The sequence below is a fragment of the Seriola aureovittata genome, chromosome 7 (assembly GCF_021018895.1).
Source record: "Seriola aureovittata isolate HTS-2021-v1 ecotype China chromosome 7, ASM2101889v1, whole genome shotgun sequence".
NCBI classification, from domain to species: Eukaryota; Metazoa; Chordata; class Actinopteri; order Carangiformes; family Carangidae; genus Seriola; species Seriola aureovittata.
Genome location: NC_079370.1, coordinates 20,943,324 through 20,960,503, shown reverse-complemented (window position 1 = coordinate 20,960,503; position 17,180 = coordinate 20,943,324). Strand labels below are relative to the sequence as shown.

At 40.4% G+C, this 17,180-nt stretch overlaps 1 protein-coding gene and 2 non-coding genes across 4 annotated transcripts; all 3 read right to left on the bottom strand.

Moving 5' to 3' along the window:
* Positions 1-543: 543 nt before the first annotated feature.
* LOC130172743 (ATPase family AAA domain-containing protein 2-like) lies at positions 544-17,014 on the bottom strand. Of its 2 annotated transcripts, XM_056381644.1 has the most exons (30): positions 16,650-17,014; positions 15,316-15,470; positions 14,936-14,991; positions 14,630-14,807; positions 14,347-14,434; positions 14,163-14,241; positions 13,430-13,606; positions 12,392-12,512; positions 11,900-11,914; positions 11,087-11,188; positions 10,745-10,853; positions 10,433-10,548; positions 9,933-10,107; positions 9,553-9,641; positions 8,796-8,955; positions 8,217-8,307; positions 7,741-7,918; positions 7,518-7,654; positions 7,144-7,276; positions 6,282-6,468; positions 5,369-5,554; positions 5,092-5,227; positions 4,544-4,740; positions 3,895-4,054; positions 3,627-3,749; positions 3,022-3,195; positions 2,229-2,930; positions 1,859-1,992; positions 1,509-1,637; positions 544-754 (listed from the first exon to the last, which is right to left on the bottom strand). In XM_056381644.1, exons 1-30 carry the CDS (start codon positions 16,842-16,844, stop codon positions 722-724), a joined length of 4,515 nt encoding a protein of 1,504 aa, XP_056237619.1. In that variant the 5' UTR covers positions 16,845-17,014; the 3' UTR covers positions 544-721. The 2 variants fall into 2 exon arrangements, with proteins under 2 accessions (XP_056237619.1, XP_056237620.1); XM_056381645.1 differs by lacking the exon at positions 11,900-11,914.
* Positions 6,006-6,140, bottom strand: LOC130172969 (small nucleolar RNA SNORA5). The gene has a single exon (XR_008828363.1). It is a non-coding gene; the product is annotated as a small nucleolar RNA SNORA5 (small nucleolar RNA).
* Positions 9,229-9,363, bottom strand: LOC130172970 (small nucleolar RNA SNORA5). The gene has a single exon (XR_008828364.1). It is a non-coding gene; the product is annotated as a small nucleolar RNA SNORA5 (small nucleolar RNA).
* Positions 17,015-17,180: the final 166 nt, after the last annotated feature.

Sequence of the window (17,180 nt, the reverse complement as noted above, 5' to 3'; positions counted from 1 at the left end):
TCAGGAAATAATGTATGGATCTTGATATGTTTAGATCTAGATCTTTGTTCAGATCCAAATTATAATCTGACCCCGATTAAAATCTGGATCCCACAAACGTGTAGGATTGTTTGTCTTTTGTGGAAGTATATGCTCTACTGAGTGTCACTCTAGCCCTGAGGGCCAGTTGACTGAGAAGGTAAATCTGTTTCTCTTGACTTCAAGCTACTTTCCATCATACAACTCTTTGCTATCTTTTGATATATCTAAATCTAAATTACATTTAACATGTAAAATTGGTGGAGTGACCCTTTAAGAAAATTATTTACGGCAGCGGTTATTTTTTGCACAATGTTTTTTTTTAAGGTCAACCACATGTCCCGAAAAACAGGAATAGAAAGCCAACATGACACTTTCTAATACAAATTCCCCTGACATGCTGGACAAGTGAATCAGGGTTTGATGGAAATTATGGCAAAGGTCAAATTATCAGCTATGACATGATTCTTCACTAGCTGTAGCAGCATTAGTCTGAAGGTTGAGCTCACAAAAAGGTACATAACATTTAGAGGAAATCAATTTTATTAAATATAAACAAAAGAGGTTACAAAGTTATAGCTAATGCACAAATAGAGGTGCCTGTAGATTTCTATGAAAATAGAAACAATGTTTGTATATTTACACAGCTGTGAAGATGATGAACACATTTATCAAAAATGGTCACATTATAGTTGTAGAAAGGTCAACAGAAGTCTTCAATCTCCTGCTCCAACTCCTGATCAAATAAAAAAGACCAGAGAAGCACATCTGATTAGGAACATTACAGTAAAGCAAAAAATAACAATCTACTGTGTCAAAAACATGAAATATACATCTAATACTAAATAACACTGGCAATATTCCACATTAAAGGGGGCCTGTCATATGCATATATGTGTATAAATATATAAGTATATATGTATGTATGTATGTATGTATGTGTGTGTGTGTGTGTGTGTGTGTGTGTGTGTGTGTGTGTGTATTACAATGTTGGATGTCCATATTAAACATTAAGCGGTGGTGTTCACAAACACTGTGTGAGCCACAACTTAGCAAAGTTCTGGATGTTTGGCGAATCAGAAGAAAGTGGGCTTTAAAGACACCTGAGCTAATATGCCTGATTAAATCAAAGGCTTGACTGAGGGATCATGCAAAGCTGCTCTAGTGGAGTCCCAAAATAAAAATATAGAGCTGGAAATAAGCATAATTGGTCTCCTTTAAGGCTACATGTAATTATCATTATCCTACACTTCTCTTGGACAACATTGCTACAATAAAATATGAAAACTGAATATCTTAGGTTTTCTTCAGTGGAGACTTTTTACCACATCATAACAGTTCCAGGACACTATTGTTGTTCACACACAGGTTCACTGAGAGCCATTGTTAAGATTATTACTTCACCCCTGTGCGTTTCCTCCTATGACAAGTCAGAATATCTACAGTGAAAAAAATGCTACATCTGCTCATCAGTACAGTCAAGTACAAACCTGTATTAGTGCTGTTTTGTTGAAGTCTCGTCTGTGTCTATAAATGCTCTGGCAGAGCAGTGCATAGAGTTTCTCCAGCTTGTAGACCTCGTAGCCCTCAGTCTTGGTCACCACTCTCTGCAGCAGCTCCTGATGAAACGAAGAAAGGACAGAAAGAGGAATGACATGCAGAAGACATTTTTTAGCAAACTCAATATACAAGGAGCATAGTACAGAAAGAGGATTGACAAAAAAAAGTCATCTGCTTTTTAGGGCTACTATAACACAAGTCAAGATGCAGAAACCCAGATGGACGGGTAACTATAAGACTGTAGAATAAGCCAGCATGTATCCCAGCATGTATCCCACACCTTTAATTTGTCTCTGTCCACCACCAGAGGAGGAATTTTCTGGTCCAGTATCTGCAGAGCTTTGTCCACATCAATCATCTGCTGCTGCAACACAGCATTCTTTAGAGCCCGAGTCATTCGCCTCACACTCCGCTCTGAGACACAAAACACATGCACCCAAATATTAAGATCACTGTAATAGATGACAGACTGCTCACACATTGGCTCTGAGGCACAAAGCATAAAGAAACACTTAGGCTGCACCTTTCTATCTCTAGAAACACTACACTAGTGATTTTCTTTCATGAGTGATTAAGTGGATTGACGGTCAGCAATCCTCTTCATATATTCTTTGCCAAACTCTGACTGTGAGACAGTACTGATATCCAACCTGTGTTAGTATCCTCATCTCCTCTGACAGCTGCAGAGGCATCTGTGGTTGAGGTTTCAGTCGCTTCCACCTCCATTCGCTCAGCATGGCTCTTCGGCTCTGCTTCCTCTGCTGTGGCTACTTTGTTGTTCCTGTCAATTGCCAGTCTTCCAGTTTGACATTTCACAATTTCAGTTTCTGTCAGCTTTTGTCCGTGGGTATCTCCCCCTGTGTCAGTGTGGCTGTCTTTGTTAGTGTTCTCTGAAATGGTTTCACTGTTCTCATTTCCTCCCTCTGTCATCGCTATGTTTCCTTCCGACTGTCCTGGTTCATCTGTGACAGATTTATCCACCTTTTCTTTTTCATTCTGCGTAAGGTCGTCATTTTCTGTTTTTTCGCTTTCACACAGGATAACCTTGTCTTCAGCAGCTTGACTCCCCTCCTCTATTCCCTTCTCCTCCTGTTCCCTCTCAGTGGGCCCTGAACCACCTTCCTGAGCTTCTGCAGGCCCTGATTCTACATCAACCTCCATCTGATCCTCCTCTCCACCAGTCCCCTCATCACGCTCTGCTCCTGTTTCCTTCTCAGCCTCCTCTTCGTCATCTCCATCTTCCTCATCCTCATCAGAGTCCAACTCTCTGGATACATGAGGAGAGGAGGAAGACTTCTTCTTTGCAAGTAAGCCAGCAGACCAGCGACTCTTCCGCCTTTTCTTCCTATGGGCTGGGGGAACAAAAGGAGATAAAGATTTATTTGTTATAGTTCTTTTATGTTACTTATTTGTTTGTTTTTTGTAATCTAAAGTAGTTTTTACCTGTGTTTTTGGGTGTTGTAACAGTAGAGGCACTTGTATTGGGGCAAACGGCAGCTGTGGCTACAGCCTGATGTCTTTGTGGGGTCATGTCAGTGATCTTGGCCTCGGCTGGAGGTTTGTGCTGTTTGGGAAGGACATGGTAAAAGGAGGGAGCAAACCTGGCAGTGGAGCAACCTGAGGTAGACAAAAAACAGAAAGCACACTGCTTTTTTCTCCACCTTTGCACTTCTGTGAAACTACTTTTGTTCACCTAAACTGAAAGGTCTGGTTTAAGTGTATGCAACTGCGCAGTCTTGATTCAAATCACAACCAAATTGTACTTTGAGGGACAATACTGAGAGAAGTACAAATGTACATGACAAAATTAAATATGGTAGTATGAAAATAAAAGCATAAATGTTGTCTAAGGTACTTTGTAAGAGGTTTTCAACGTTAGCCGCTACATATTTGTCAGAGTCAAGTCAGTCCAAGGGTAACTAAAATTATCTACACTGGTTAATATTTAAAACTAGGCTCACACAGAATGTCAGAGTTAAAATTAGAGGCTAGGACAAAGTTAATCATGAGATTTTCTACTATCACACACAGACACACAGAGCATCTACCTCGTGTGCTGCGCGACGCTTTGATGTCCTCACAAATCTTCTCAAAATCTTCATCCAGCTCATCTGTAATGATGGCATGGACAGTGTCCTTCAATGCACATGCTCTGTGGCGGATCTGACGGTCTGGAGGAAACACACACAGACACACACATAGACACACACACAGAGTTTAGTGTTTCATTCATCATCAGAGACTATATATAGATATAACAGAAATTAATTAGTACATTCTGCATGAGTTTGATTTACACAGTAGTGTTCTTTGTACCTGAGGGGTCTCTGTCTGGGTTGTATTCAAGGGCATTCTGCCAAATGAGATCCACATCTTGCAGGAACTCTTTCACTGTCCTGTACTGATGGAGATCTATCTTGGAGAGAACTGTTGACAGGTCCATGGGCTTCTTGATCACCTCAGCGTAATCTGGAACCTGACACACAAAGAGACTGTTGTGAATACGACCATAAAGAAAGGAATCTAACTTAACATGGGAGTTCAGTGTATACAGTGGGGTCCAAAAGTCTGAAACAACTTTACTTATTCTCTAACAGAATAAGTGTCAGCAGCTCACTGGGTTGCAGATAAGCCATTTATTTACCATTTTAACATAACTATATGTAGGATTTAAAAATGTCTGACTTCGGTGCCACCCAGGGGTACTATCAAAAAAAAAAAAACTGTGGCAAACAGCAGTGTAAGCCACCAAAGATGGTCAAGTCATCTCTCCACTCAGTGGAGATGCTGGAAACAGGTATTAAAAGAAGATAGACCACCATAGAGTAAAACAACACTGAACAGCAACCTACTTCCTGGCCTAACGGGATACAGTGCAAAACACAGATATCACAACTTGGCCATTAGTAAATGAGCTTCAAATAAGGCAACTGATTAGGAGAGAATAGAATTTAATTACAGCTACCTCATCTAAATCCACAGGCTTTGTAAAAGCCTTGAAGCGTTTATCTTGGGACAGTCGGTTGGTGACATCACGCAGGAAGAGGCGGAGCTCCCTGAGGGTGTTTTCCTCCTGCCCCTCCAATTTTTGGGTCTCTTCTATTGTCAGCTGACGTGGAGGAGGTGGAGGGGCGACAGGGAGCGCCTCCAACACATGTAGCACTGAGAAGAGGGTTGACAGACACAAATGCACTCAAACCTCATACACTTCATAGACAATGCATTTTATCAGTAGTTTTAAATTAACACTCTGCACTATGCCCTGAAATATGCTGCATTTTTTGCTCTATGACCCCTCTCCTCATCCAGAATTAAACTTTACAAGTTTAATGCCCATTCCATAATTTTCATTATACAATTGAACCCCTGTGGTTTTCAAGGATGTTTCAGCAATGTTATGTTTTTCTGAACACATTACCTGAGATTAGAAAAGCACCAAAGCCCATGTCAATCACATACTACACAAAGCTAACTTAGATATGTAGTTTGTTACCAAATTCATGTATTTCTCACCAGCTTTCTTTTTTGAGGCAGGGGCCTTGGCAGCCTGGTTTAGGATCAGGTCCTCAAAGAAGTTTGTTCTCTCTCTGCTGGTGGGGACCTGGATGTGGAAAACCTCCCCGTACTCCACGCGAAACAATTCTTGAACCTGAGCCAAGAAAGTGAGGGATGAGGGAAGACATTTTTGTAGAGTTTTTGTCTACATTTCAGAAAATCCTTCTACATTGTGCTTTGACATCTTATTTTCACTCCACAGCAAGTCAATATTGTATCACTCTTCTTTTGATACCTCCATACTGAGTTGGTTGTATTGCAGGTTGCAGGTGGCCAGCAGCAGTATAGGAGAGAAGGCAGGGATCGAGCTAAGCAGGCTGAGGAAGGTTGCTCTTAAGGCAGGACCCACTGTTTCCCACCACTGTCCAATGTGAGGGATGTAGAGGATACTGGGAGCTGTCCGTTTGGCTTCAACAAAAATCTGCAGAACATATGACGAAGAAACACTAATATATGGTATGCTTTACAAAAACTGGAAGTTAATCTACAGATAAACATACAGAACAGGGGCACTTTCACAGAACACGATACTGGAACTGGGGCTAGCTAGTTAGCCAATTTAGCTAACTTCAGTAGAAGAAAAGCAGTGATAGAAGAAGAAGAAAAACGAACTAAAGCTAACGTTGCTTTCCACTGCTGGAGACAGTGGAAACGTGCAACGTTTCTTCTACACTGGTGTGAGCAGGTAAACCGATGTTAATGCTACAGTTGGCTCTGTAACAATAGCAAAATGTACAAACAGCTCATTTAAACCCTCGCTCAAAAGTGAGGATTTGTTTCCTTTTCTTCTCTTTAAATTGCTGAACACCTTTGGGTTATTTTATGATTAGAAAAATAAGCAATTTCAAGAGATCACTTTGGTAATGTCTACTATTTGTCTGTAGTACATATTTATCCCCACTGTCCATGATGTAATGAGGTGGGGCCCATGAACTACAGTCTCTGTGGCAGCCATTTTGGCCAGTGAGGTCCATTGTAAAGAACACACTGAATTTGACAAGGCTGCAAGAATAAAGAGCCCCTCTAGGCTACATCAGTTCTGTGTGAGGGCAGTATTTATGGATCTGTTTAAATGTAAATGACCCAACTCAAAGGCATCTCATGAAATCTTATTTGTTGTGAAATATCTACATGAATATGTCATTTACCTGAGCACAAGTCTCTTCTGGTGCAGTTGCACTGGCTCCAAACAGCATGGCCATGTCCAGGGTGTACACAGTGAATTTCTCCAGAGCATGGAGGACAGCAGGGGCCAGGTGGGAGCTCTGACCGGAGCCTGGTCTGCCCTCCAACAGCAGTCTTGGACGGTAGGATGTCGGCTGGCTTAGCACACTCCTACACAAGGAGAGATGACAGAGACTGAGATAGGTGAAATAGTGAGGATGTTCAGACTTATTTTCACTGAGGTTTTCAAGGGCTCATTAAGTTGCTTAAATTATGTTTTCAAAGCAAAGTAAAGATAAAGGGAACAGAGGGAAGACAAGTACAACACACAAAACTAAAAGTCTAAACTCCATAGATATAGTCGTAAACAAAATGTTTTCTGGGAAAATTCCACATTTAGTTTATTTTTATTTTCTAAAGGGAAAGAAGTAAATACTCATTAAAACAAGCTTTTTTTCACATGTTAACAGTTCACCATTATGTTTTATGAACTCAAAAATAGAAAAGTTAAGGCATCCTTCTAAGTTGGAACTTAGAAACCCCCCATTTGGCAGATATCATAGCTTGCAAACACTTTTATCAACTCAGGAATACTCATCAGCTGGCGAATCCTACTGACAATACTTGACTTGGCGTCCAAGTCCTACTGAGTTAATTTAGGCCTAATGAGTTAATGAAGTTCTAAGTGTTTTACAAGTGGTAGGGTCTCCAAAGTTTCAAGTTCATGAAATAAAAAGTAACAGTGCATTAATATTTGAAAGTCACATTTTGATGTCTCTTTAGACACAGTGAGTAAAAAAATAAACCTGCAGCATAAAATTCTTCTCTGAATAACGGCTAACCCACCTGTTGAGGTTGAGGAGTCCATTAGCAGCAGGTGTTTTGAGTTTAGAGTGAGGGGTCTGTACGTTGGAGCAGATCTCCGAGTCCTCATCCTCACTGAACATCAGGTCATCCTCAGACACACCACAGGCCACATCTGGAAATGAACACACAAGCACAAACACACACTACAGCAGTTATTCCAAGTGGCCGACTGATGCTCCAAAAGAGGTTGGCAAATGAACAATCAATCTAGATGTTATCTATTCTATAATTTCTTATGGACACAGGAAATTACTTAAAATTAAATAAAAGAATGCACGACCATGAACAGAACACAAGGGCCAGAATAAATTAATGCAAAACAGAGCAAGAGAAGAGGACGAGCAGGACTGTACCATGTTCTCTCTTCCTCTTTAAGCCCTGCTCAGCATGCGGGAACACTCTGCTGACTGTGTGGAGGATGTTCTGCAGGGCGGAACTCAGCAGAGGACGGATGGCAGGAATCAAGGCCTTGGCTGGTGACACTACCGCCCTAAAAATCACAATTGGCATCATATTTACTGAATGACAGAGTAGTGTTTACACTAAAAAAAGGGAGACAGCCGCAAAATACACTACCTCTGCGCAGCTGGCACCATCTTGGACATGGCTGACATAAAGTCTTTGTTTGTGATGGCAATAGAGTTGACATCAAGTACAAGTTTCTGTGATGAGGAGTAGATTTGTGGGTAGCGACGTCGCAGTGCACACAGGGCAGCTTCTGAACACACTGCCTTGATGTCTGCTCCACAATAACCTGCCAAGTAAAGACACAGCTTATTGTTAAGGGCCACTGAAACCAGCAGACAAACTTTAATCTGTAGTCCTGATAGTACAAAACTTTGTGCAAGTTTCCCCTGTAGAGATTCATGGATGGACTTGGAAGGATTTTGGTTGTGAGACACAGACTTTGTCTTGGGCTCATTCTAGGATAATTTCACATAAATGCACTTAAAAAGAATAAAAACTACTATTTTTGTTGTTATACCAAGTTGGAGAAGTTTAGCAAGATGTGTAATTTTTTCAAGCAGTTGGGAACCACTATGCAAACATACCAACACATTTATCTGCCAATTCCTCCAGAAAAGTGTCAGAGGGTCGAGGAGTCCACTGTCTGGTGTGGATCTTCAGAATGTCCTTTCTAGCCTGCAATAAAAATGAAATCACAGCATTTCAAGACCAGAAGCAAAAGTCTGCAAGATAAAAACTAAAAACCATTATCCCCTTGTCCCAAAATCATTTGAGAATGTGCTCAGAGTTGCTTTTCTTTTTCTACAACCTAAAGATGCTGCTCATTTTAAAATATGTAATAGAATAAACACCCACCAGCAAAGTAATAAAACCAATGATGGTACATTTCACATGACTATTTGAACTAAGACAAATCTAAGAATCAGGAGATCCTAAAGAACCAAGTTTTTATCTCAAAAAGTTTCCATGCATTCAGAAAACCGAAAAAAAATCACCTCCTATACATGAACAGGAGTGATAGGTGCAAACTACACAGAAATTACATTACTCCACATCATACGTGTCTGCTGATTTTTGAAAGTTCATTACGATTTAACAACAACCTACATGTAAAATGTTTTATTATAGCTTCTAACCAGTAAAGGGTATGTAGAGTTTCTCACCTCTCTGTCAGGCAGGCCAAAGAGAAACTCTCTGTCAAAGCGTCCTGGTCTTCTCAGAGCTGGGTCGATGGAGTCCAGTCTGTTTGTGGCTCCTATCACAACAACCTCGCCTCTACCATCTAATCCATCCATCAGAGCCAGGAGGGTCGACACAATGGAACTATACAGAAAGAGTAAGGCTCAGATTACCATCTGACTCTTGGTCAACTGAAGATGCTGGATTGTAGTGACGACTATATCAAAGTCATAGATTTAGTTGCAACAGAAAATGTAACAGAAAATGTCTTCTTCCAAGGACAGCAGCTTGATGCTGTCCTCAAAAGTGAGGATTTGTTTGCTTTTCTCTTATTCACATTGCTGACCACCTTTGGGTTATTTTACTGATGATCAGAAAAGTAAGCAATTTCAAGAGATCACTTTGGTAATGTCTGATATTTGTCTGTAGTACATATTTATCCCCACTGTCCATGATGTAAGGAGGTGGGGCCCATGAACTACAGTCTCTGTGGCAGCCATTTTGGCCAGTGAGGTCCACTGTAAAGAACACACTGAATTTGACAAGGCTGCAAGAATAAAGAGTACCTCTGGGCTACATCAGTTCTGTGTGAGGGCAGAATTTATGGATCATAGGTCTATTTAAATGTAAATGACTCAACAGCGTGTCCATGTCCACAGTGTTGATGCTAACACTGGCTATGTAGCAATAGCCAAAACCTACATATATCATGGACAGCATAAAGTAAGGAGCACAGCTGACCTGTGGATCTGGTCTTGACGGCTGGACCTGACTGGGGCCAAACCATCAATCTCATCGAAGAAGATGATGGATGGACGCATTTGGTATGCCTACAAACAATTCATTAAGAATTCAATCAGTCACAGATTGCCTTATCTTCTGACCTGATACTTAATAATAATGTACAGGCCTTAACTTAAATAATTCTAATCTACAGGTTATTGTATCAAAATATAGTGAGTTAGCTTTGTAAAAATATGTTCTCTCTTTGTTGGTAGTTTTATCTTTGTTAAAAACAGGACACTAATAAAGTTTTCAAGAAAGGAATAAATCTCAATCTGTCCCAAAAACCATCCCTGAAAGTCTTAGTATGTTGTACATTGAAGAACAGTTTGATTTACCTGGTCAAACAGCAGGCGTAGCTGTCTCTCAGATTCTCCCACCCACTTACTGAGGCAGTCAGCTCCTTTTCTCATGAAGAATGACACCTTTCTTTCCCCCTGACTGCACTCGTTGGCCAGGGCTCTGGCTACAAGGGTTTTCCCTGTGCCTGGTGGACCATAAAACAGACAGCCCCTAAGGACAAAAGAAAACATGACAAGGAGCAATAATGGGGATTTCATTAGGATTTAATTGGCATTAAAACCCAACCGAAGCCTGAGGCAGCAGCAGACTGAGAACAGAAAGGACACGCAAAGAAGAAAGAAAAGCAGGAGACAGAGTGAGAGAAAGGCACAGAAATAGTGGAAAAGTTGAATATACGGCAGTAAACACATGTTGTAGACAACACTCCACTTCACCAACCCAGTTTGACACCACTTGTAGATTCTCAACCTATGGGAACACTGTATATGCAAGCAAGCGTGCCACTTTCACTCGTTCAAACACACACATTGTTTACCTGGGTGGCTGTATTTTGAACCTTTCAAAGACTTCTGGGTAGAGGAGAGGGAACACCACCATCTCCTTCAACGCTGAGATGTGTCTACTCAAACCTCCAATGCTGTCAAAGCACACCTGGATCACAAAATAATTTTGTTTTCTCATATTCTTCAAAAATGTAACAGTATTTTTTAAAGATGTGAAAAGTCTTGTTTTATGTTTTTTCAGAGTGCCACTTCAAAAACATAATCAGGGTAATCTTATGTTTGAATCAATATAGCAGTGTGTATGGCCCCTGTTTAGTCAGACTGCTTTCGCCGTATCCTCTTACCGTCCTGTCTATGTGCATGGGGTCCACATCAGCGAGGCTGGCTCCAATCTTCATCCTGTCCTTGTGGATTCCCAGCAGGTCTTCTTTCACAAGGTTCATAGGTAGACATCTGCATGAAAAACACAAATATCACAATATTTCTTAACAGATTTTTCTTGGAGACACATTTGTAAGTGTATCCTGTCTTATCCCCTTTACACTGCAGGCAATCAAAAGATCAATTAATGAACTAGAGACATAAAACTTGCTTTGTTTGTCTTTGTGGTCCACCCACATGCTGAAGAACATTGCTGTTGTCTACTTGTAATTGTGCTGTATGACGGCTGCTGCTGCTGCTCTCACCTGTTGACTGACCTGCTCCTGTTCTTACTCCTCCTTCTCTGGAATTTCTCATCGTCTGAAGATGAGGAGGTGGAGTCGCTGCTGTGTATGGCATGTCTCCTTCTGCAAGGGCAAAGGTTGCAAAAACAGTTGATCGTAAACAAAGAGCTCCAGCAACATCAAGGTATGTCACTCTCTACAACACAAGAATTAATGCTGTTAAGTGACAACCAACACTAACTTGAACTGGAACACAAAAATTCTGACAAACAAAAATACACAACACCATTACCACCCACTAATAAGAAAGTATTCACATACACAAACACATTGCAGATGTAAAGGTGAAAATCCATGAATTTAGAAAAAAATGCAAGGCAAAAGTATTTGATTATGCATTATGTGCAACAACAACATAGGGGTGACTCATCCAGCCAGTTTAAATGACACCATCACCATGCATGAAATCTGACCACAACGACACACATGGAGGGCTTGTCTTACAGAATTCACTTTAAAGACCAAGTAATAAATAAAGTACGCAAAACTCGTGGTTCCAAAGGCAAGGGATGCTTTGTGATAAGATGCACATAAAATACTGGCTAATAGAGACTCAACCTTCAAAACAATGGATCTTTCTTTGTTTAAACAAAAGCATAAAAATAAAAAAGTTTGGGCGAAATGTGGTTCAACGACTCAATACTTAAACCATACTGCCACCCGAATGTGCCACGCCTACCGACAACCATAGTGCTAGCAGAGACAGACAGCACCTCAAAGACACACTACAGACTAACCATAAACACTGACAAAGACTAATAGTGAGGGTCTTACCTCTCAGAACTACTCCTGAGGGTGGGATGAATCAGAAAAGAAGAGGAAAAAAGAGGATTTTGGAATGGATTTTTAAATGTGATAATGCAGGCGTGTGTGAGTGTATGAGCTATGAGTAAGTAATACAATGTAATAGCTGTCACACTGTGAAGAAGCGATTTATTAAAAGGCTCCATCTTCCAGGAAAAGCTTTGATAAACCTGAGTGAGAAAAGTGAAAAAGCATCTGTTCCAATGTTATAACTACAGTTTATCCTGGCTGCATTAGTAATAAACTAGTATTTGTATTACATACAAATGTAAGACTGATTATAGGTGTGATCCTGTTCTGCTACTGTACGAGTCAGACCACTTTTGCCGATTGGTACAGTAAATTGGAAGATTATTTAATACATTATAAATCTGACCATTGAGTGTTAGTGAGAAAACAGATTGCAGATGTTTTGTTTCTCAGTTATAGAGTAATGTGTCGTGACTAAGCAGTCATACTAACCGGCTGGTTCTCCTCCTGTTGTATGGGCTCCTGGGGGCCGTGGAGCTGAATCTGAACCTTCGTCTGGTAGGAGATGAGTGGTCCTTGAAGTACATGCTGCGTTTCCTTGGCTCTCTAGGTTCTGACAAAACATTTACAAACCTCAAACTGTGTCAAAGTAATGCAAGCAGAAATTGTGATTAATTGACCTTAAAGAAAACACTGGGGATTTCCTGCATTGTGTCTCTTCATAACTAATGACACCTTCTAAACAAGGTTTACAAAAAGGTACAGAGATCTCATGTTTTTATAGCAATCAGCTTCTTGTGGTCAACACCAGCACAGATTTGCAGGGCAAGAAACTGTAGCCCTATCCCTTAAAATTTAAGGCTGTAGTCAACCAAAGAAAATCTTGGTCGGCTTAAATTATACCTATTCTTCAGCGTAGAGTAGGTCATACCTAGTCAATTCGTCGTAGGGAAAAAAACCTGCATGTGTTCTCTAGATTAACTGAACTGTCCACAGTGCCCCGAGTGCATTCTACCTGGTATCACTATTCGCCTAAATGAATTATAAAAAACATAAAAGCTAGTATTTGCAGAATGACATACTGAAATATGCCAATTCTGTTACAGTTAGGTATATAAATATTTAGACAGGGACACAATTTTCATAATTTTGCCTCTAGATCTAGACAAAAATATTGCATTAACCATTTAGGAATGTGAAATAATAAGTAAAATAATCGATGTGGCACTTCTCTCCTTATTAGTAACACACGTGATTGTAAGACCAATGAGAATTTGGTCGGACAAGAGCATATCAACTAACCAATTGACCAGGAGACTATAGCCCAAATTAATATTAAATTACATTTTTTAGCATTTATGCATTATCAGATTTCAGTAACAGAACTGTCTCCAAAAGGACTCATGTGATTTCTGAGTCTAAAATTAAGCTAAAATTGGAGTATTTATTACAAGTGTTTCAACCCTTTCACATGCTGACACATCTACCATCTAAACAACATCAATCAATAGTTTTGAAAAGAAGCAGTACCATCCTGCGGGGCCTGGTAACGAACCACTGCCTTTCGCTGTCTGAAGTCATAGCGCCTCTGGTTTTCTTCTTCTTCATCCTCATCCTCACCATCCTCCTCATCATCATCATCTTCCTCCTCCTCCTCATGTTCTCTGTCTTCCTCCTCTTCTTCATCGTGATCATCCTCATCCCCTCCTGTGAAAAAGAAAAAAGAAAAGAATTCATAACATAAACTACCGCTGCTCCCTAAATCTACAGACAAAATTTATGGTACTTTTTATAATTATTATTATTATTAGTTTCACAATGAGGTTCTTGCAGTTTTGCACTTCAGAACAGAATTTCCAACTCATCCTGTAGCTGACTACTTCCTAGTGTCTGTCTAAAATAGAGCCACTAGACAGCCGTAACAGCACTAAGCTCAACTAAGGACGCACTGGAGAGCTGGTGCGAAGATCAAATCATTGCCACTGCCTGAAAATCAAATCAGCTTTGCAAATTTACAAAACATTATTCAAAATATCTGGCTAATTACAATTTTTAAACAATATATAAATTCTGTTTTGGATTACATTATAAGGAGATAGCCCATAGACCTTAAGATGAAAACCCACCAGTGTATGCAGGTGTTTCCCATGTCTTTGAGAGCCTCCATGTATAAAACTAAACAAAGTATCTGCAAAACTGAATGGCATGCTTTGTTTCTAACAGCTATGTACATTATGTTGTTACTAAACTTAATCCATCTCACCTTGGTTCTCCTTAGTGTCTTTATTCTCCACATTCGTCCTCACAGACCTTAGCATCCGGCCCCTGGTGTAAACACCCAGCTGCTCAGGGCAAACAGGTCAAATGCTTATTTACTCACTGCTTTGATTTTTTTCAGTTTGTCAGCTTGAAAATCAAAGTGCAATGTTTGCTGATTAGGGTTTTACCTCTTCTTTAGTGTCTCTATCTCTGCTCCTCAGTCTGCGTCTCATCTTCTTCATGTCATCCATCTTCTGGAGGACAGCTTCAGCAGTGCTAAGGTTAAATTAAAGACAAAACTTTTCTCGAAGTTCATCATGAAATTAACAAGTCATTAGTTTCAAACTGAGCTCCAAAGTTGTTTGTGTATGTGTCTTCAATACTTGAGGTGGTGCTGCAGCTTTATATTCAACAGAACCAGTGGGGGAGGTAGAAACCGAAAGAAACTGGAGTAAATGTTGCTGAACTCACTTGGTGATGAGGCGGTCGTAGAGCACTGACTGGTTGCGGGAATCCAGCTTGTATCTGGTGATTCGGGAGCTACGTCGCACTGAGCGATCCTCCTCTTCCTCCTCCTCCTCCACTACTTCTCGGCTCTGTAGGTTAAAGCGGCTCCTCCTGGGAGTGGACTCCACTTCTTCTGGAACATCTGAGGCACCAACAGAAGTGCTGTTTGTTAGCCTCTTAGCAGTGTAGACCCTCCTAAAACAACTTTCTTGTGCAATATAATCTAAGCAATCTAAGTGCTCTATGGAAAAACACTGTAGCGGACTGTACCTGCTTGCTGCTTGCCACTGGATGCTTTTCCTTCTCTCTGTAGCCTGGACGATTTCCTGAAGACAGAAAGAACATATTGCATTAAAAATTAGTTCCTTGTGTCATGTCATTGCATTGTGTGTTTGCCATATTTAGTAAAAAACACGAAGTATTAGGTTTTTTTTATTTTTTTTCACAAATATCTGTTGCACATTTAACACATTACGAACCTAAATGTTTGCCTTTGCAACAGAGCCCCGGCAATGGCCAAGAGCCATATTTAGTTTGTGACCAGTTTTCCACATTTAATCCCTAACCTGCAAATCTACAGGTAGGGGAAAGTTGGCTAAATATTGACACTAATAATCAAATAGTAATCAAGGTGAGTGGATCTGTATTACCTGGTGCAGAAGCCTCCAGCCTTGTCTTCATTCACAGGCGAACTGGTCTGTGGCTCCATGTTGGCAAAGGAGACCTCTAGTTTAACTCTCTGTCCTCTGGTCCTCAGAGAGTGATGGAGACCACTTTCCTCATCCTGCTTCATTTCAGCATGTCCCTGGAACAGTCAAATTACAAGTTTATCATTTACAATATATATAGTTCCCATTTCCAAGAATTCAAGTTAATTGTGGGCTGGGGTGAAGAATAATTACTTGATTAACTTCTGGTTCTGTGCAAAACTGACATGGGATACACATCTAGAAATCAGCTGCCACTATGACTCTCTACTTTGCAGTAACCAGTAGGAGTGTGAAGCAAACAGAGTTTGTCATTATTTACATGTAACATTATCCATAATCCCATTCATTTCTATTCATTTGCTTCAGCTTTATTTGAAACTTTTTCCAATTTGCAAATATCTTAGTGCACTGTATTCACCGAACCATCTGCCTTATGGGTTCGCCTGCTGACCACTGTATCAGCAGGCACTTTGATGAACTTCTTTGAATGTATAGAGGAGGTTTTGTTTTTGTATTGGAACTAGGTCCTAAGAGTTAAACACCACTGTACAGAAAACCGTTTCACTCCGGGAATACACTTTTAAAAAGTAGTTTATGATAAACGTTACTTAACATCAATGTCAAGTATATGTGTACAGACAAAATAAAACATGTTTTTAAAACTGGGGTCAAAGTTAAGAAAGCTGTAGTGGAGTATGTTTTACAAAATAGTGTCTCTGAGAAAAACTTGGTTACAGTATATCAAGCACATTTATTAGTAACAGAGGAGTCTGAGATAAGCTTTAAAGAATGAATGAATGAATGAGTTCATGAAAAAATGGATTGTAGATTACTCACCCCCTCCCCCAAATCAATCACATGCAACACACCCCCTTGCTGGGCAATTAACTTCTGACATCTGGGAAGTATACTTGACAACCTGGTCTTGTAACCTATAGCACTGTTTTATGACCATGGCACATACCACTGAACAAAACATTATAACAGATTGTTCACTGGCTGTATAATTTGGACTATGGAGTTTATAAATGGCCGTTACGTTTAAAATAATAAATGTGCAATAGACATGCGAGTTTCAGTAAAACGTTAAGAGACTTGGGGTGTTCATTCAGATAATTTGGCAGTAGCCTAACTAAGTGTCTAGCTGTCAATGTAGCTAGTTAGCTTAGCACGCTAGCAAAACTAGCACAGTAAAGTTACGTTTATAAATAATTTAACCACCTAACAAATGGTGATCTATCTATGTAACCAGCCGTGTACGAGAGTATTCTCACATTCGCCGTGTTATTTTCGCTGCTGCTGAAGCTGTCATCCAGGGCCCGAGAGGACCGGGTCAACCGGGCGGACTTTCTCTGCGACGCGGGAAGCAACGACAGAAACTCGGAGCTTGTGTCCAACTCAATCGACCTCCTCTTCGGAGTTGCCACCGGATCAGCGCCGACAGTGCCGCTGCTGCGTAGTATCACCATCTTGACTCCAAACCGAGCTTATACCAGCACCAACGACGGATAATCAGCCACTATTCTGCCTTAAAAAGTCTAACGCTCACAGAACCGCCAACATAGTACAATAACGGTAAATATCCGCCAGCTGACACACACACTACTATCTCCTCACTAAACCCTTGATTTCTGGCGCCATAAACGTCATCGGAGGTTATGAGGTAGATATCCATGAGCTGCCGCCAGGAAAAATAGATCTCTTGGAAAATTGTACATGAAGTGAAATTATCAAATTGATTTTATTTTCATCACATTAACGATGCAGAATATTTTCGCGATCACTGTTGTTGTCGTAATCACATC